This window comes from Benincasa hispida, chromosome 1, assembly GCF_009727055.1.
Source record: "Benincasa hispida cultivar B227 chromosome 1, ASM972705v1, whole genome shotgun sequence".
Classification (NCBI taxonomy): Eukaryota; Viridiplantae; Streptophyta; class Magnoliopsida; order Cucurbitales; family Cucurbitaceae; genus Benincasa; species Benincasa hispida.
Genome location: NC_052349.1, coordinates 55,979,263 through 56,001,510, shown reverse-complemented (window position 1 = coordinate 56,001,510; position 22,248 = coordinate 55,979,263). Strand labels below are relative to the sequence as shown.

General features: G+C 30.6%; 1 protein-coding gene across 1 annotated transcript; it reads right to left on the bottom strand.

The window, feature by feature from the left end:
• Nucleotides 1-584: 584 nt before the first annotated feature.
• On the bottom strand, nucleotides 585-1,491 carry LOC120092387 (disease resistance response protein 206-like). Its single transcript, XM_039050510.1, has one exon. It carries the CDS (start codon nucleotides 1,308-1,310, stop codon nucleotides 741-743), a length of 570 nt encoding a protein of 189 aa, XP_038906438.1. The 5' UTR covers nucleotides 1,311-1,491; the 3' UTR covers nucleotides 585-740.
• Nucleotides 1,492-22,248: the final 20,757 nt, after the last annotated feature.

Sequence of the window (22,248 nt, the reverse complement as noted above, 5' to 3'; positions counted from 1 at the left end):
GCCAATCACAAGTTAACATACAACCAACTTTCTTTTAAAAAATAATATATTTGTTTTATTTTATTTTATCATTATTATTATTTTTTTCTTTGTGATTGATGGAGATGCATGAAAATGTATAGAGTATAGCTAGAGATGTCCAATTTCTCGTGATCTATCTAAAACGGGGCAAGGATTTGTCGATTAGGTAGTGAATGGGAAAAAAAATCAATGCGAACTAAACGGGGACGGGTTAGCCTCTATTTATTTAGTTAGTATAATTATTTAATGTTACGTTGTTATTATTATAATTTAAACATTATATTTAAATTTCAAGTCTGATTATTTATTTGTCAAGATAATGAATATGTTTAAATTGAATATTTACATTTAGATTATAATGTGAATAATTTGATTTTTATTTATTTATTTTTATTAAAAAAAGTTTATTAATTTTTTTTAGGTTAAAATTTGAATAATTTACCTTTAAATTCAAATTATCACCTAAAACTAATCCTAATAAACAATTTAATGATAGAGTTAATTATTTAATTAAAATTTAGAATGAAATTAAATTTGTTGTTTAAGAAAATCTTTGTATCACAACTTTTATTGGACCAATAATTTGGCAAATGGTCTAAATTCCATCAACGCCCAACAGACAACAAAAACAAAGGTTTTTCTAGAACATTACATCACATAAAATACGAGAATAGAAAGAAGAAAATGAAAGTTGTTTGATAAAAATAAGGTGATAAAAATCACCAGCACTCATAGAATTTAATGTCAACTCGGAGCCGGAAATAGACTTCTCCTTCAAAAGCGTCAGTCATTATGGTAGCAACACCACGGTGCATGAAGAAGTCTCCGGTGCCGCCCACGACGGAGATGTCCCTAGTCTTCACCAAGATCGGGTCAGCTCCGACAAAGTTGATGGTGCCTTTATAAGCCGTGTAGTTTAGAGAAAACGAGAAGGCGAGCCACGACGTGAAGGTGTTTTTGGTGTCGTAGATGTATAACCCTTGAGCTCGACCCACTGGATTCGAATGAAGATTGTTGTCCAAAGTAATGGGATCGTCGAAAACAACTATGTTTCCAAAGTGAAATTGGGGTGCCAAAATGGTCAAGTTTGCACCTTCTGGGGCTGCAACAATGGCTGAAGTGGCATTGCCTGCATTCTTTCCATTGTAAATAATGTCATGAAAGTAGAGAACTAGCTCTTTACAAGGCTTATGTTTTTGTTTCTTTCCCCAAGGGGAGGCTGAGGAGGAAGAAGTAGAGAACAAGAGCAAAGCTATAAGAATAATGCAATTTCTTGTTGAGAAAGCCATTGAAGCTTTTGGTTAAGTCAACTTTTCTTTCTCTAGTGAAGTGGAGAAGGTTTTGAAGTGAATTTTCTTGGTTCATTCATGGCTTTATATAAGCACCAAAAATGAAATTTGCTTATTGGACTTCACTTCTTTGGAACTTTGGGGAGAGAGATTTCACTCCCACCTACTTCAATCAATTTGTCATCTCTATTGGTCTATTTCTCATATTGATGTTATTATAACTTTCAAATGGGTATTTTCCTTTTTCCTTTTCTTTGTTTTTTTTTTTTCTCTCTAATAAATTTACAATTGTCAAAAGTTTACCAAGAGCTCATGCAAGCCTAGAGCATGTGAGACTTTGATTGGATGTATAAGTTGGTTGTAAATGAATACTTAGGTGCTCTTCCTTCTATACAAACCGAAAAATATATTTTTAATAATTTTTTTATAAACAAAAGAATTGCCCCATGACAATTTTTAATTGGGTATAGTATGAGTTGCACAATAGATGAGCTACACCCAAATTTTTTTCCTTGTAAAAATGGTTACTTTTTGTCACAATTATTTTGCCACAGTTAGAATACATTATCAAATATAATTGTAAAAAAATGTTATTGAGTCACTTTAAACCACTAATAACAAGCAGATTTCGACATTTGATTAGGTGGGTAAAATAAGAATAATATCCATCTATCATAATGGGAATTACTCTAATAAAAACATAATCTGAAATATCTCTCGATGTTGATAAAGCAATCATACTTTCTTTACTTCAAACACAATTTGATTTAGTAAAAAGCATGAATATAAATTGTAAAAAAGAATTTCAAAATAAAGTTCATAGTCCGAATGATTCTCGCATCAAGAAGAGATATTTATTGATAAGCTTATGCTTGATTGAGGGGTTCGGATCATCGTAAATGATCAAAGTAAATAGATCATACAATTACCACTGTTCTTACACTCTATTTTGAGGTAGAAAATTATATTATTTTGACTAAACTCAAGGCAAATCAAGGGGCCTATGCATGCATCGGTGAGCAATCAGCATCTTTTGACTAGTTTTTATTAAATATTAATAGATGGACTTAAGAGGATTTTCTAGTTAAGCAATCCATTCAATTATTCAAAAAGTCCCTCCATTTTTTTTTTTTAGAAGAAAAGTCCACCCAATTTAATTTAATCATCGCTCAAATAGATAGGTATCTACCCACATTAGCGTAGTTTAACTCCTAAAATATTAGAGGTTATGTGCTAATTAAAAAGTTCAAATCATCTAGTGAATTAATTAAAAATATTATTTCTGTCAAAATCAGCATAACTCAAACGATAATTGACATGTGTATTATCTCTCTCGACTTCATTTATTGTATTAAAAAATATTTTTAATTAACTTGTGATTTTATTGACTAAGTTTTTTTCACAACCAGAGTGAAAAATGATAATTTCCTTTTAAGTTAGTAAGATTTGAATTTCATTTTCATTAATTTTAATGAAAAATTTTCACATTTGAAAAAAAAAAACATTGGTAGACATTGATAGATTTCTATCAGCGTCTATCAATGATACACTTCTATTAGTTTTATCATTGATAAATACTAATAGACTTTTATCAGCCTCTATCAAAGAAAACTAAAATTTTACTATTTCATATAAATAGTTTCTCTTATTTTTCTATTTTTAAAAATTTTCTAAATTTAAATTGTTCTAAAAAGAAATTGCAAATTCATTTCTAAAATTATTCAAACGCATAGATAAATATTTATTTACTCCTTCATATCCTTGAGAGATTGGAAAAATAGCAGCCTCATTTAAAAGTAAAATGTTATTTTTGACAACAATAGTTAAAAATAGAAAATTTCTCAATATTTTCCCATTATCATACATAGTTTTCACTTATTATTGAAATATTATTATTAGTAAATCTAAAAACAGATGGAGAGAAATACAATTATTAAGAATATTTCACGTTAACTAAATGTATATTCAACTACAAATATTTTTAACTTGATCTAACTAAACATATTCTACGTATATTTCGAAGGTTAGACAGTTAGTAGAGTTAAGGTTTCATTTGGTAACCATTTTATTTTTATTATTTATTTTTTAAAATTAAGCATATTTTCTTTACATTTCTTACAATGATTTGCATCTTTCTGAAGTATAATGGTTGAATTCTTAGTCAAATTTAAAAAATAAAAACAAACTTTTAAAAGCTACTTTTTTTAATTTTCAAAATTTTATTTGATTTTCTAAACCATTAGTAAGAAGTTGATGACAAAGGAAGAAACTTGGAGATGGAAGTGATGAAGTAGTGTCTATAGCCTTAATTTTCAAAAACTAAGGTTTCATTTGGTAACCGTTTTGTTTGTAGTTTTTTGTTTTTAAAAGTTAAGCCTATGAATACTACTTTTACATCCAATTTTTTTCTTTGATATTTACTTTTCACCAATGGTAAGTAACTTTTAAAAAGTTGTTTTTGTTTTTAGAATTTGGCTAAGAATTCAACCATTATACTTAAAAAAACAAATAATGGTTAGAAATGTAAATGAAATAGGCTTAATTTTAAAAAATAATAATGAAAAACCAAATAGTAACCAAATGGATCTAACTATTTGATTTGTGATTTACAATAGGAAAAAAAAAAAAAGTAAAAAGACACTTGAATTCAGTCTATTATTGGAGGATTGGTGAGGGGTAGGTAAATTAGGATTTGATTTTCCAATTGGTGGGTGATGGTCTAAGCCTAACTGTAGTGAATGATGTGTTTGTTCAAATCATGGTAGGTAAAGAAAATTTGGGTACTTTTAAAACTTTTTTTTTATTATTAATTATTTTCTAATCTCAAGTTTACTTAATTCTAATTTCTTTTTAACAAAAATTATGCTTAATTATTTTTCTCCATCCTCAATCAAGAAAGTATAAGTGCAAGTAGGTTCTTATAAACCCATATTAAAGAATCATAAAACTAAAATCATCATATCATAATCAGATGGAAACATTAAATTCATGTCAAACACTTTTTTTTTCTCAAAACGTATATGTACCAAAGGTTTGTTTAGCAGAGAATTTAGATTCTAACTGAATTCAATAAATATATATTTGGCAAAATATTTAGAATTGTTTTCAAATTCTATGATTCAAACACCGAAAATTTTGAAGTTATAATGTTTTCATTCTATCTAGATTCTGATTTTAAAATTTTAAAATGGAGATTTATATTAAATAAAGATTATAACATTTAGAAATACAATGTGTCATATTATAAACTCAATTCAATTTTTAAAATATAATATGTATTATGTAATGTTTTATAAATTATATAATATTATAAAATAATAATTATATAAAGTTTTTAAAAACTCAATTCAATTTTTAAAATATAATATGTATTATGTAATGTTTTATAAATTATATAATATTATAAAATAATAATTATATAAAGTTTTTAAACATAAATCATATTCATAAATGAATTGATAATAGTTATATTGTCAATTAAATACTAATGGCAAACTTCAAGTATTTTATAATTTGTAAATTTATAGTAGTAAATACATTTTAAACAACAGTTTGAATTAAAATTTAATTTCTAAATCTACTATCGAACACATATTTGAAAACATAAAATATAACTATGTTTTCATTAAATCTCTTGTTTTGAAATGTTTGTTTTTAAGTTCTCTACCTTTTTAACTTTTTCATTTGCTTCAAAAGTATTCCTATACTTTCAAAAGTGCAATATTATTCTAGAACTTACATAAACGTTTCAAAACTATCATCAAAATAGAAATTTTTTAGAATTTGAAATAAAAATCAAGATTTAGAAGATGGAGAACTATGTGTCGATGACCTAAAATGATGTAGTGATCTAAATTTTCTTTTTAGATCAATGTCGTACCATTTTATATCTCAATTTTTATCCAAAATTTTAAAGAATTTCTATTCCAAGAATACTTTTGAAACCATCGTAAAAGTTCATGAATTGTTACTTTCGAAAGTAAAAGAGATATTTTGGAACAAATGACAAAGTTTATAACTTTTTTTAATGGTGTGATTTAGCCTCAATAATTTCTAAAATTTAATGATTAAGCTTATGGCCTTGAAAAAGAGAGGCTAGTGTTTGTGGAGGAATAAAAACGTTTTTTAAATGAAAAAATGAGACTGTTCACCCACCTTTCAATTTTATAATTATTTGGTTGTTGAACTTCCAAAAGTGAATAATAGAATTTTGGAAGAATATTAATTTGCAATCCTAAATTTTTAGTTTATATCAATTTAAATATTGAACTAATAATTATATCAATTTAAAAGTTTCAAACTTTTGTAAGTTTATCAATTAACATCCTCATTTATGCTTAGTTCGAAAAATATCATGCAAAATATATAATTGTTTAATTAAACTTCTAAATTTTTATAAATAATCAATTTAGAATCATTTATTAAGATAACATTTGAAAACTTGCATTTAATTCTCACACGTATATAGACTTCTTCAAATATCAAATTAATAAGGAAGAATTTTAATTTATGCATGGATAATTTTTTAAAAAAATATTAATTGAGAGTTTAAATTGATTCATTTATGAAAGTTTAATGGTTTAATTGATAAAATTATGAGTCTCACACGATATTCATCTAAAAAGAACTAAAGATGTCCATTTAACTCCCAATTCCTGATTACACGAGGAATCAGGGAGGGATGGCGAAAATTTTCTCCTTGTTGCTAAAAGAGGATGGAGAGTCGGGGACGATTTTGTGTCCCCATCCACGCCTCTAAAATGACATTCCTTTACTCCTATACCATGTATGTTGTACATTAAGTCGAAAAAACTATAATATTGTAATATTTAAATTTTAACTAAAAAGATTTACATCTTTATCTTTGCACATAATATGTTACTATTTTTATTAGAAACTTTATAATGTTTTATTTAAATAAAAATTATGTTTAAAATGCAGCATTCAAAGAATTGAAATTTTTGAAAACTTTGGTTGAAATAAATGAAAAGAGTGCTATAAAATAGGTTTAAATTAAAAAATAAGATGGAAAAATTTTCCCATGGAGACCTATGGAGATCTCGTTCCCACAAAACTAAATAGAGAATTTTGCAGAGATGGAGATTGAAATAGAGAATTTTGCGGAGATGGGATTGAAATAGAGAGCAGGGACGAAGACGTTGAATTGGAGCGAGAAAACCTTCACGTCCCCATCCCACCTCTTGGACATCTATGAATAGAATGTAATGGAAAGTATAAATTGATGCACTCGCAAAGGTTTAGAATTTCAATTGATACAATTGTTTGTTCAGGGTTTAAATAGAAGCCATCCTCAAAGTTTAGGGGTGTAAATAGATATTTTTCCTAGATTTTTAAACTTTTTAATTTTATGTCAAATAAGTCTAATGTCTTATAGATCTCTAGAACTTTCAAATATTTGTCTATCAAATTCCTAACATGTTCAAAACCTTTTACAAACTAATGGAATAATTAGATATAAAATTTAAATTTTATGTCTGATGAAACCTTAAACTTTTAATTTTGAGTCCGCTAGAGATTCATAATATTTTTAATAAAATATCTAATTGGTCAAAGTTTATAGATATAAATATTGAAAATTTAAAGATTTATTTGAAACAATTATACAAAGTTGAAAGTTTAAGTGCCTATTATATACTTCAAAGTTCAGGATCTTCTAAGCACCAGAGTGAAAGTTTAAGTACCTATTAGATGCTTTAAAAGTTGGATCAAATGGATACCAACCACAAGGCTTAGGAACTAAACTTATAGCTTAACCTTAAATTTTTAAATAAAACAACTTTTAGCCAGGGTATTAAATTTTGCCAACGCATGTTGACATTTTCATAGATATTTTCTTATATCCTTGAGTTTGATATCGACATAAGGAGTGAATCAATATTTTCAATATATCGTTAAAAATTTTGATGAAACATAAAGAATAATCATTAGAATGTCATTAATGTAAATATAATATAAATAATAGAAATTTTAACTAATTGAAAAAATGGTTAAATGTTTATTTATTAATTTAAATTTTGTTTCTTTTTTTTTTTTTTTTTTCATAATCTCTCTAGGAATTTCAATCGATGTCGGCATGTATTGATATTTCCATCAACATAGTTTCTAAAAAATTGGGATCTTGAAATTTACGCATTTTAAACCTTGCTTTTTAATCTATTTAAAAGTAATTTTTTATAATTTTTTAATTATAACTATTAGAGGTAGTTTGAGAAATTCAAAAATCAATTAAGAAAACACTTAAAAAACTTCTAAAAGTAATACAAAGACAAAGGCAAACACATTTCATTCAAAATATTTCATCTTAAACTTACCAATGTTTGGCCAAACGAGTAAGAGTTGGGGGAGTTGAAAGTTAATTACTCCAGTTTTTTACCCATTGAGTTCCTAAACCCACCATGTGATCTATTACTAAAAAAACAACAATTTCTTTACCATAGTTAAACAACTTCTAAGACTTAACAACTCTCGCTTTTCTTGCCTCAATCACTTTTAAATCATTTTTAAGCATTTTTGAAAAATTACAAAATTACCTCGGAGCAAACATCATAACGAAAAGTATTTCGAGAATCAATCTCTTCCACAATGTTCTTATTTTTTATAAATGTTAATAAAAACTAAGCTAAACAATTATCTTTAAACATCAAAGCAGAAGTTACACTTCATTTATACTTATTACAAGAAAACAGAAAGCTGTTACTATTTGTTGAAACAATAAATAAACTATAAAATGTTGTTTTTTAGCCTACATGTTTTGTAACCTACTTACAAACATATCTGTGTATATAAAACATATCTGGAAGAAAAAATATAGATGACATAAGAAATCTGTAAAGATTTGAAACACTTTAAAAAAATCTCTTGAATAAAAGATAAAATTCATACCTTTAACAATGGATGTAGGTATATTAAACCGAACCAATATAATCCTTGTGCAGATTTTCTTCTTCTCTCTTCATCTCATAAGTTGCATGCTCATTTTCTTCAAAAAAATTCTTCTTCGATCTACGTGAAATGACCAAGAACAAGAGAGAGAAGTTAGAGTGTTTTAGAACCCTAAATGAGAGAATGAAATTAACAGAATGAGGAGATAAGGTTGATTATCTAAAATTTTTACTCAATTTTTTTCTCTGCGACGTGACTGAAGGTGAATCACATATGAAAATTTCTTTTCTTTATTTTTAGGCTAGATAAAGTGGTACTTTTCTTGTTGGGCTTCTGTAAAGGAAGGAAATCCTATTAAAAAGGGCCAATTTATTTTAACAATTAGTATCAGAAATAGTTCTTCAAGAAAACTCCAAAAAAGCTCCAAGATTCCTCAAGAAACTTGTCAAGAACATCAAGAAAGTTAGAAATGACAGTAGCTCGGTATAAGGTGGAGAAATTCACAGGAAATGAGGATTTTCAGCTATGAATGAAGAGAATTCAAGCTTTCCTAGCTTTACAGAAGACTTTTAAGTGTTGGATTGTATGTCCTAAAACTCGCAGTTTGTAAAGTTAAACTTTTTCTATTAACAATAAAGATGTTATTTGACAGTTTATTCAATAAAGTTGTTGTTGAATATGTAAGTTGCACATGTAAAGACTAAATCCAATAAACTAAGATCCACGTCTATTACATGAATACTTGAACTTTATGCGGAGATATAAAAATGGATCAAGTTTGAGTAAATAGCCAAAATGGTCTATAGTATATGAATAAGATTGGGTACCTTATTCTGGTAATACTAATATCGGATGTTATCTGCTTTGTAGTTAATATAAACAATATGATCCTGAATCGTTCATGTAGAGACATGAGAAATGGGGACGTCCTATGCAATAAGTTTGCATAAAATCGGACCAAGAAATAAGCCAATCTTACTTTATAATGCTGTTTATTGTTTAAAACTGACTGTTTCGAATAGATGACCTAGGTAACTCGACCTTAATCTTGAGCTAACTATGAACTCCTGTTTATTCGGGATTATCCTTAGATTTGCATAGGTGAGGGTTGACTCAACAGCGCCAGCTTAATAAGCCTCCCATTTCAGGGGTAAGACCGGGTAGATAGATGGGGACATAGGGTGCAAGATGGAATTCACACCTACCCGATTTAGGGATAGGAGAAAAGTTATTCTCTTAAGTACTGAATTCAGGTCTTGAACAAGGGGCCCCACCCTCTCATTGGCCCAAGAGGCATTCGGTTTAATGATTGGATCACACAACCAATTTTTCATTAGAGATTAGTGGAACTTAAGGAGCTAGATGTAATTTCGGGAATAAAACAAACATTTGACCCAACCGTTATTACGAACAACTTGTGAAGAGTCGATTTACTGATTATAGTTAAATCAAATGGACACAAATATATCTACAATGAGGATAGTGCAACTATCGAGCTATAGTAGTGTGTCTCGGTAGTTAACGAATATTGATTAATTCGATCTAAAGAATTTATCCAATTAATCTCAAATCGTTGGAACTCATGATTTGTAGGTCCATAAACTCCCTCTACTAGCTCGTAAAACATGAACACCTTGGATTAGTGAATTGAGTGATTTTGAAATGTTCAAATCATGATTAAGGTTTCAATTTGAAATTGAATTTTAATTTGAAATGTTCAAATTGAATTTAGGGTTTCAATTTGAAGTATTCAAATTACGAATAAGGGTTTTGAATTGCAATGTTCAAATTCAAATTAGGGTTTGCATAAACATATTTGATATAATTAACATTTAATTTATCAAAATTAAACGAAATCGGAGAGTTTTTAAATATTTTAATATTGATTTAAACATTTATTACATGAATAGGATTCACGTTAAAATTAGGTTTTGATTAATTTAATATTTGATATTAAATTATTATTAATTAAAATCAAATAAATTTTTTAATTTTTTAATTCAATTTTAGAAATTTATTTTTAAATTGATTTAATTTTGAATTAAATCAAATTAAAAGAAAAAGTCACTTTCTCTCTCAAACCCTCTCCAATTCCCTTCACAATTCATCTCAAATCTGAGTTCCACCACTCAATTTCAAGGTTAAGAATAGTAGAGAAGATCTCTTGGTGGTTCACTATGGATTTGAAGCTCAGAATTCGTGGAGAGCAACTTGGATTCAGAAGAATTTTTCAAAGGTAATAATTTTGAAACCCTCTTTGTTGAAAAAACTGTTTGCATGCTTTTAGAACTCAAATTAAATGTACTTAGAGTATCTATTGATTCTTATTTCTTCTACTACATGTTAGTTTACTCTATCATTAAGGGCTCTTGATGGCCCTAAATCTTTGCCTGAAATTCTTTTCTCAAGAAAGGTGAAATCTAACTTTCAGAATGGGATGTGCACAAAGGGATAAATGTTTCTTTTTCCATAAAGAACGACACTTCAAAAGAGATTGTCCTGACAAAAAGAAGAAATGATATAGAAAGGATTTCAAAATGCCAAAGGAACATGGGAGAGGAGATGTTTCTATTGGGGAGGATGGACTTGAATTCACAGAAATTCTTGTGACCACTGAGGAAAGAGCAAATGACCATGAATCTAAAGAAGATTGGGTGTTAGACTTAAGTTGTACCTATCACATGACATCATCAAAGGCATGGTTTATCTCTTATAAATCATGGAATGGTGGATCAGTATTCATGGGAGACGATCGCGCTGTAAGGTGGTTAGAATAGTCTCAATGGTACTTAAACTCCAAGACAATAGAGACATACTCCTCAAAGAAGTAAGACATGTTCCACAGTTTAGATGGAATCTGATTTCTATGGGAATGCTTGATGACCAAGGTGTGTGCTTGTTGGGAAGAATGGAAGCCTAGAGATTTCAAAGGATGGAAAACCTATCTTTAATGGGGTGAAGTCTAATGAGTTGTACTTTGTGAAAAATGTTTCATTACCAACTCAAATACTTGTAGCACAGAAGCTTGAAGAGGGTGAAATTGAATTGTGGCATTGAAGACTCACATATAAGTGAGAGGGGAATTCAAGAGCTACAGAAACAAGAGCTGATCAAGTCAAAGGGTACTAAGAGGCTGAATTTCTGTGAACATTGTTTCTACAGCAAGTCTAAGAGACAGAAGTTTGTGAATGAAGGGAAAAGTCAATGAAGGCTTTCGCAGTGGAATGTGAGATCGGTCCCAATTTCTTGTTTTTCTAGAATTTTATAGAATCACAAATTAAAACAGAGAAGAATATTATGCATTATCAAATTAATTTACCCTAGCATGCTTTTCTAAAGAGAAAAAGGGAAGAAGTATCACATACCTTTGAAGAACCCATCTTTAAGAATTTTCCTCGAACGATCTCGATCTTCCAAAAGGGACACCACCATTTTGAGCCCTCTGTATTCTATTGGGATTAAGAATTGGCAGGAGTGTGTGGGCTCTGCCTAGGATTTTTGGAAGAGGAAGGTTGAGAGGAGAGGGATGGAGAGGAGGAAGATTTTTCTCTGTGAACTTTTCCTTGAAAGAATCCTCAGAGAACCAACCACTCAGAAACTTCAGGAGGAAGATGAATAATCACCCTTCATTCATCCCTTCTTCACGTAATGGTGAGACATCTCAAGGAAGGGAGTTAAACTCTCTGCCTTTTATTAAAATTAATTTAACATATTAAATTAATAACAATAACAATAATAAGTACTTTATTATATATATTTACACTATATGTTATATCAAGGGCAATCTTCGTCGATGAACCTCACTAGAGTTGGCAACAATTACTTTTTCTGTTAGTCTTTTGACATTCAATATAGACTGGAGATTATCTTGGGAGCTGACACTACTGGTTTCATTGTCTTCAATCCCGTTTTGCTTGAATCATGAGAACTTTCATTCAAACAACTCTTGCATTGATTGCATGATCTCATATGCAATGATCATGTTCTCAAACCTTTTGGCCAACGCATTAGATATGCTTGCAAAAATGTGAACTCAAGCCTTAGAATTAGCCTTCGTCCACACATTATGTGCATTACGAACATTTCATGGTGCATCAGGGGTTGGAACTTGAGGACAATCCTCAATCATGGCAATTTTGAAGTCATTTACCACGAAAAACATTTTAATGGATTCTTTCCACGTCGTGTAATTGAAATCGGTCAAACTAGAAAAGGCAACTAACAGAATAACGCTATTTGACATAATTGCTGAAAAAAAATACATTGATCTACATTAGATTTTAGCATAACTAAAAAAAAAATCCAATTAGGTTTAGCAAAATCTAAATGAACCCCAAATAACATCTAATTTTGTAATGACACTTCAGTGACTTAGGACAAAAGCCACCGAAGGGTAGTCAGTTGTCCCTTCATTAAATTGAGACACTTTCAACCAATCATTACACCAGAATAACTCTTATGCTTATAACATTCAGTCATCATTTATTCGGTCAAGAAATCATTAATTTGCTTAATAATTTCTCGTAAGTGTGACCCTCCATTTTAGATCCTGAGTTCCGTTCTAATGAGCCAATCGAAGGAAAAAACCGATTGGGACAAAAACTAAAGCGATCTTATCCATATATGAAGTTCGCCTTGATATTGACCTACTGCATAAACCATCCGTAGAGGGACACTCCTAGGGCGCCTCAAGGCCGTGCAAGAAGGTCTCACGGTGCAAACCAATGAAAAAGACCATGGGACATGTTGACACATATCCATCTCCCACTTACTATAAATACTTTCTCCATTCACCTTGATATTGATCCATGCAAACACCATCTGAAGGGGGATACTCCCAAGGCACCTCAAGGCCAAGCATGCGTCTCACAGTGTGAACATTAAAGGAGAAATGTAAGAGGAAATCGACACATCATATACATCTTTTCTCCCATTAAGTATTTTAACAACCTAGGGTTTATTAAACTTAGAAAAATACGGCTAATTATTTTTACTAAATGATTGTTTAAGTTTTCCTAAAAGTAACACTTACTTTGGAAAGTTAAATTTTGATTAATATTTGTTAAATACTTTAATAAATGTTAATCAACAATTGCATGTTTGTAGCAAACCTATCTAATTCACCTTTCCATATAGGTTCTCAGGTAGGGGTGTGACGTTTTCGTCATCCTAAGTACCCCAGCCTTAGACAGAACTCGTCTTAGACAAAAGGTCCCTTATAGATATGTTTGTTACAATTTTAATCTTTTATTGAAATCAATTTAATCCTATTAAACCGATTTAAAAGATTAATTTAATTTCTAATCTCATTAGAAATTTATGAACTTAGGTCTATGAATTATATTTTTAAATTATTTTAAAAAATGATTTTACCTAAGTTTACATGCAACTCTTAATTATTGATTTTAATTTCTAATTTCATTTATTTATAACCCTTATAAACTAAATGAAACAAATTAAAACCTACATCTCATCGAACGACATACTTTATAAAATTATAACGATTATAAAATTATCTAAAGTAATGTCATGCATCATGCAATATTCATTTCATTAATATATATACATAACACTTATATATATCATAAAGTAATGAAATCAAATAACATACATTTCATGCATACATTCAAACTATATATTATAACAATTATAATATGAATGATGCATGACTATGTTATTTATGCATGCAAGCATATAGTATAACATTTATAGTATATGATGCATGAGCATGCTATAAAATTAAATCATGCATATCATATATTTATATGTATAATACTTATGATTCATGAATAATACATAACCTGTGGTGGGATTTACTATATGGCATACTCTATGACATATACATATAAATAAATCATACATCATATGCATAATTAAAAATAAACAGCAACTGTGGACTGAGATTAGATTCCTATGGCACCCATTAATTAAATTAATATAACATTTATATTAATTTAATTAATCAAATCTACCTATTACATTAATAAATAGATCATTTGGTTCGAAACAAGTGAACCGGGCCTTGAGTCGCACGAACCAAGAACCGGTCCAAGCTTCAACTGAACCGCCCTCGAACCGCTCGAACCACGAGTGAACCAGAAGAAAAATTCTGTAGGGCAGCGTCGCGATGCTATGGAGATTTTTCTCTGTTCGCCGCTCGGAGCGTCATAATGCTAGGACACAGCGCCGACGCTACTGGGCAAACTGCTATTGTGCAGCTTTGATCTTCCTATGATCCAGGCCCGATTTCAGCCCCGTTTTTGCCAGAAACTTATCGGAATCATCAAAATGACACAATACATGGAATTTACAGACTCTATAACAATTATGCCCAAAAACAATGAGCCCTTACACAATCAATTTGGTAAAGAAAGTTGTAAAATCTAAACAATCTAATCCCAGTAACATCCATATTGCAAATACATTCATAAACATTCATCAACATGAAAAATACAGAATGCACCCACCATTAATCTATAATTAAAATTCTAGAATTTAGCAAAATATTGGGATCCAAACCGCGCTCTCATACCAATTGAAGGGAAAACTCAATGAAGGCTTTCGCAACGGAATGCGGGATCGGTCCCAATTTTTCGTTTTCCAAAATTTTATAGAATTATAGTTTAAAACAGAGAAGAAGATTATGCATTATCAAATTAATTTACCCTAGCATGCTTTTCTAAATAGAAAAAGGAAAGAAGTATCACATACCTTTGAAGAACCCTTCTTTAAGAATTTCTCTCGAATGATCTCGATCTTCCAAAAGGGACACCAACATTTGGAGCCCTTTGTATTCTCATTGGGATTGAGAATTGGTAGGAGTGTGTGGGCTATGCCTAGGATTTTTGGAAGAGGAAGGTTAGAGGAGAGGAATGGAGAGGAGGAAGATTTTTCTCTGTGAACTTTTCCCAGAGAGAATCCTCAGAGAACCAACCACTTAGAAACTTCAGGAGGAAGATGAATAATCACCCTTCATTCATCGCCTCATCACATAATGGTGAGAGATCTCAGGGGAGGGAGTTGAAAGTCCCTCCCTTTTGTTAAAATTAATTTAACATATTAAATTAATAATAATAACATGTAGGATTGTATCAGCAACAGCGGAAGCACAAGGATCATCTAAGCACTCTAATTCACTAATTTTGGCAAAATATAAAGCATGCTCTTGCAGAAAACAAGTGAGTTTCAAGACATACCTCTTGTAGAACTTCTTTAAAGCTCCTTCTCCAACTGTTATCTTCTCCGAATCTCGTTGCAGGCCACCTCAAGATCTTCCCCACTATTCTCTTGGTACTCTAGATTGAGTCGTGGGACTCAAAATAAGCTTGAATCAAGGATGGAGAAGAAAAGCTAACAACAACAATCTTGGTGAAGAACCCTTTCTTCAACTCGAATTTTCTCTAAAATTCTCTATAGATTGCATGCCCGATTTTCACTCCAATCTCTTCATTATATTGCAGATCAACATGCAAATGAGAGAGTTGCATGAGTTGCAGCTCATGCTTGGAGAAGACAAGGAAAAGAGAATACTATTTGTGTGAGCTACATAGGTGATGGATAATGGAAAACACAATTTTTCCATTTTAGTGTTTTGTTTTTCTCTTTTTCAATTTTATCTTAAAAATCAAAACTTGATTTTAAAATTCATTTTGATTTCAAAAATGAAAAATAAAATTAATTTCATAAATTAATTTTAAATAAAACTTAATTAATTTAATATCAAATATTAAATTAATTTTTACACATATCCATCTTTATGTATTTAAATCATACTTAAATATATAATTCTCCTATTCCATTTAATTATCAAATTAAACATGTAATTATATCTCATATAATTACTAATTCCCTTAATTCTAATTTGAACAATTCAAATTAACTTATCACGCTATTCTAGAGCTAATCCATTATGAACTAGTAGGGGTCCTCGCGGACCTATAGATCATGGGCTCTAAAGATTTGAGATTAATTGGCTAAACTCAATAGACTAGATTGATCCCCATTTGTTAACTAATGGGTCACTCCACTAAAACCCATAGTTGCATTTCCCTCACTGTAGATATATTATGTCCATATGATTTTACCATAATCAGCAAGTCGACCCTTCAAATGTTGTTCGTAATAACAGCTGGGTCAAATATCGCTTTTACCCCCGAGATTACGTCTTATTCATCAAGTTCCTATTGATCCTCTAATGAACAACTGGTTTGTGATCCAATCACTAAACCAAACTCTTTCAACCCAGTGAGAGGGTGGGGTCCCTTGTTCAAGACCTAGATTCAATAATTGAGAGAACAACCTTTCTCCTATCCCTAAATTGGGTAAGCATGAACTCCATCTTGCACCCTATGTCCCCAGCTATCTATCCGGTCTTACTCCTAAAATGGGAGTCTTATTGAGTCAGCGTAGCCAACCCTCACCTATGCAAATCTAAGGGCAATCTTGAATAAACAGGAGTTCATAGTTAGCTTAGGATTAAGATCAGGTTACCTAGGTCATCTAGGTGAAATAGTCAGTCTTATACAGTAAACAGCGTTATAAAGTAAGAGTGACTTATTTCTTGGTTCTGATGTTATGCAAACTCATTACATAGGACGCCCCCACTCCTCATGTCATAACATGTACGAATTAGGATCACATCGTATGTATACTTTACAACTCTTTGTAATAACTACAGAGTAGGCCGTATCCAATGGTGTTACCAGAATAAGGTACCCAACCTTATTCATGTACCATAGATCATTTTGACTATTTACTCGAACTGATCCACTCTTATGTCTCCAGATAAAGTTCAAGTACTCATACAATAGTCATGAGTCTTAGTTTATTGGATTTAGACTTTCATAACATTTATGAAATCAATAATAAGTATATTGATTATAGAAAATGTTTATCATTTTACAAATTGCGAGTTTTAGAACATAAAACCCAACATAATAAATAATAATAATATATAATAATACTACTTTATTATATATATTCACACTATATGTTATATCAAATATATCACATAGCCTATAGTTTTATATTGTATCAAATACAACATAACCTATAGTTTTATTTTCTTTCAATCATACTTGACATTTAATATAAATCATATTTATATTAAATACAATTATATGAATCTTATTCATATAATTAATATATGGATCATATCCAAACATTTAATTCCTCTCAATTTATTTATGAAATAAATATAAATCATATTTATATTAAATTCAATTATATGAATCTCATTCATATATTAGTATTTCAATTATATTTAAATCCCTCTCATATTACCTTATATTATAATGTATCAAATACATTATATTAATTATATCACATATATAATTAATTTTAATTAATTATATCATATATAATTAATTTTCTCAATTAATTTGAATACTTCAAATTAATCCAAAATTAATTCTCAATTAAATCCTTGTTGAGCTACAAAAAGGACCTTATGGACCTGTAGATTGAAGCTCCAACGGTACGTGGATAATTAATTAAACTCTTTAATTAAATTACCCAACATCCATTAACTGCCGATCATTCTACTAAAGACCGACAGTTGCTCTCTTCGCACTACAGATAAATTTTTGTGTCGATTAGATATAACCAGTCAACAGTGCAATGACCTTTCACAAATTGCTCGTAAGTACAACTGGACCAAATTACCATTTTTTCCCTATAGTTATATCTAACTCCTTAAGTACCACTGATTCCTCTAATGAACAATAAGCCATAGTCCAACTATGACCAAGTCCCTCTCGGGCTAGGAGAGGGTGTGACCACTATGTTCAAGCTCCAAAATTAGCCCTTAAATTAGCAATTTATCTACTTATCCCAACATTGGGGAATGAGTGAATTTCGTATTATGTAGTTGTGTTCCCAGCACCCTAGTCAGATGAATCCCCCAAAATGGTAAGCATGTTGAGTTGGCAGTCTGGCCACTCTCACCCATACAAATCAAAGGGCCGCCTTCATGAGCAGGAGTTCGCAACTCACTCAGGATCCAGGTCATGTTATCTATGGTCATCCTAGTGAAATGTGTCTCAATTATTAACGGTGTTACATAACGAGACTAATCATTTTGTGGTCTGATCTTATACAAACTATTTGTATAGGATATCCCCGCTCACATCTCTCACATGAATGATCAGGATCAGATCATTTGTAGCACTTTACAACTCTTGTAACACCTATAAAGCAAGTCGTATCCGTAGTGTCACCAGGATAAGGTACTTAGCCTTATTCATCTAATACAGACCATTTAGGTTATTATTTAAACAAGATCCACTTGTATGTCTTTACATACTTGTTTAAATTACATAAAATAACCTAGGATCTTAGTTTATTCGATTGAGTATATGCTTATAAAATAACACTTATTTTATTAACAACAATATATTTATACAAAGTTTACAAACTACGAGATTACAAAAAGATTTAGGACACCAATCCCAATAGTGAAGGGACTCACACAACCACTGAAATTCTAAGCTACATACATGCTGACTTGTGGGGACCTACAAATATTTCTTCATGGAGTGGTTCAAGGTATTTTCTTTCTCTAATAGATGATTACTCAAGGAAAGTTTGAGTGTTTTTGCTAAAATTCAAAGACCAAACATTTGACAAATTTAAAAATTGGAAATCTATTGTTGAGAATCAATCTAGTAGGAAAGTAAAATATTTAAGGACAAGAAATGGTTTAGAATTCCTAGGCAATAACTTCAATAGTTTTTGTACTGAGAATGGAATTACAAGGCATAGAACAGTAGGCTACACTTCACAACAAAATGGAGTAGCTAAGAGGATGAATAGAACTATCCTAGAGAGAGTAAGATGCATGATTTCAGAAGCTAAATTGGAATAGTCTTTTTGGTAGAGGCAGTGACTACAACTTGTTTTACTATCAATAGGAATCCTTGCACAACTATTGACTTTAAAACACCTGAGGAAGTTTGATCAAGGCATTTCCCTAACCTCTCTTTCTTAAAGCCTTTTGGCTATGTGGGATATATTCATGTCAAACAGGGGAAGGTTCAATGTAGAGCTATGAAGTGTATGTTCATTGGCTATCTAGAAGGAACTAAAGGGTTCAAGTTGTGGAATTTTAGATCTAATTGAAACATAATCAGCAGAGATGTTGTATTCAGAGAAGAAATACTCTATATGGACTCTAAAGATTCTAAACCAGCTGAAATTGGTAATGGAACAGTGACTCAAGACCACTCTGAGATAGAATTCTCTAATGTTCCTCAAACTCCTTTCAATCCTATTCAAATTGATCACCCTGAAGAAGAAAAGACAGGGATAGAGGTAGAAACCCAAGTAGAAACCTAAGAACCTCAAGCTCAGAACTTAACAGACTACATTCTAATAAGAGACGGAACTAGAAAGGAAAGAAGGCCATCGCAAAGGTACAAAGAGGATGATTATGTTATTTTTGCTAACCTTTGTGATGACCTAAATGATGATGAACCTAAAAGTTATGAAGAAGCAACAGCAAGGAAAGCAAATAGTGGGTGAAGACAATGAACAGTGAAATAAGCTCCTTATATAAAAATGAGACATGGACTTTGACTACTTTACCTCCTAAACAGAAAGTTGTGTCCTGCAATTGGTTATTTAAGAAAAAGTTGGGGAAGAAAGATGAAGGTGCAGTGAGATAAAACGCTAGACTAGTAGCTAGAGGGTACACTCAAAGAGTAGGACTAGACTACAATGAGATCTTCTCCCCTGTGGTGAAACATACTTCTATAAGGGTGCTCCTAGCTATTGTAGCTTGTAAAAACTTAGAGCTAGAACAGCTAGATGTGACCACAGCTTTCCTACATGGAAAGCTAGAAGAAATTATGTATATGTCTCAGCTTGAAGGTTACAAGAAAAATGGGTCATAAGATCTAGTTTGTTTGCTGAAGAAGTCCCTATATGGGCTTAAACAGTCTCCAAGGTGTTGGTATAAGCGTCTTGATAAGTTTATATCGAGCCTACAGTTCAGAAGAAGCAACTATAATTCTTGTGTCTACATAAGAAAGTGTGAAAATAAGGAAGAAGTGTATCTTCTACTATATGTAGATGATATGTTATTGGCATGAAGTAATATAGGTGAATTAAATGAAATTAAAACTCAAATGAGCAAGGAATTTGATATGTAAAACCTAGGGGCTGCAAGGAAAATTCTGGGATAGAGATCTACAGAAACAGAAATAAGAGAGATTTGTTCCTATGTCAATCAGACTATGCAACTAAAGTATTAAAAAGGTTCAATATGGAAAATGCCAAGTTTGTTTGCACCCCTCTAGCTCCACACTTTAAACTATCTGCCAAAGGCTTTCCATCAACTGAAGAACAAAAAAAAGTAACAGAGAGAATTCCCTATTCAAGTGCCACAGGTAGCCTAATGTACTTGATGATGTGAACAAGACTTGATTTAGCTCACTATTCCACCTTAGTAAGTAGATATATGAGAAATCCAGAGAAGGCACATTGGGAAGCAACAAGGTATTTAGATACCTAGTGGGCACTCAAAAGAAGGGCCTCTCATATAGACACCTTAATTCAACTAGCCTAAGTCTAATAGGCTACTCTGACTTAGACTTTGCTAGTGATCTAGACAAAATAAGGTCACTCACAGTGTATGTTTTCCAATTTGGAGGTAACTATCAGCTGAAAATCTAATCTACGGTCCATTGTAGCTCTATCTACAATAGAGGCAAAATTTATTGCATTAACAGAGGTTGTTAAAGAAGCTAAATGGCTACAAGGAGTCGTATCAGACTTTGTGTTTAATCAGAAGACAGTAAGCATTAAATGTGACAATCATAGTGTTATTTGTCTAACAAAAAACCCTCAATTTCATGGCAGAACGAAATATGTGGATATACAAATGCATTTCATCATAAATGAAATAGAAAAAGGTGAAATAAAAATTGAGAAAGTTAAGACAGAAGAAAACTTATCTGATTTTCTGACTAAAGTTGTGCCTCGAACTAAGCTAGAATACTATCTGGGTCTACTTAAAATAGTAGACCATTCAGCTGAAGGGTGAAGCTACAAAAAAAAATAGTCTATGTATGAGTAATTTTTAGCTCAAGGTGGAGAATTGTAAAAGAAACTGAGCTAAACAATTACCTTTAAACTTTAAAGTTGAAGTTACAATTCATCTATACTTATTACAAGAAAACAGAAAGTTGTTACTATTTGTTGAAACAATAAATAATCTGTAAAAAAATGTTTTTTAGCTTACTTGTTTTGCAACCTCCTTCAAATATATCTGTGTATATAAAACAGATCTGGAAGAAAAAATATAGATGACATAAAAAATCTGTAAAGATCTGAAATACCTTAACAAAATCTCTTGAATAAAAGAAGAAACTCGTAACTTTGACAGTGGATGTAGGTCTATTAGACTAAACCACTATAATCCTTGTGCAGGTCTTCTTCATCTCTTCATCTCATAAGTTGCATGCTCATTTTCTTCAAAAAAAATCTTCTTCAATCTACATGAAATGACCAAGAACAGGAAAGAGAAGTTAGAGAGCTTTAGAACCCTAAATGAAAGAATGAAATTGATAGAATGAAAAGATAAGGCTGATTACCTAAAATTTTTACTCAATTTGTTTTTCTCTGCTACGTGGCTGAAGGTAAATCACATATGAAAATTTCTTGTCTTTGTTTTTGGACTAGATAAAGTGGTACTCTTCTTATTGAGTTTCTTTAAAGAAAGGAAATTCTATTAAAGAAGACCTGATTGTTTTAACAATAAAATAATTAAATTAAACCAAATAACTTATATTTCAAACCATATAAAATTTTTAAAAAATTAACTTGTCATAAAAGATATATTAAATATTAAAAAATAATAATCGAACAATTTTATATTATATTTTACCAAACATTACAATTTCTTTCAAGTTTAAACTAATTTAAATTTATCAAACACTAATTTATTTCTAATCAAGTATTCTTTTAAAAGTTACAATAATGCTTAATGCTTTCTTTTTTTCAAAAATTACATTTAAGAAAGATATTGTTTTATTTA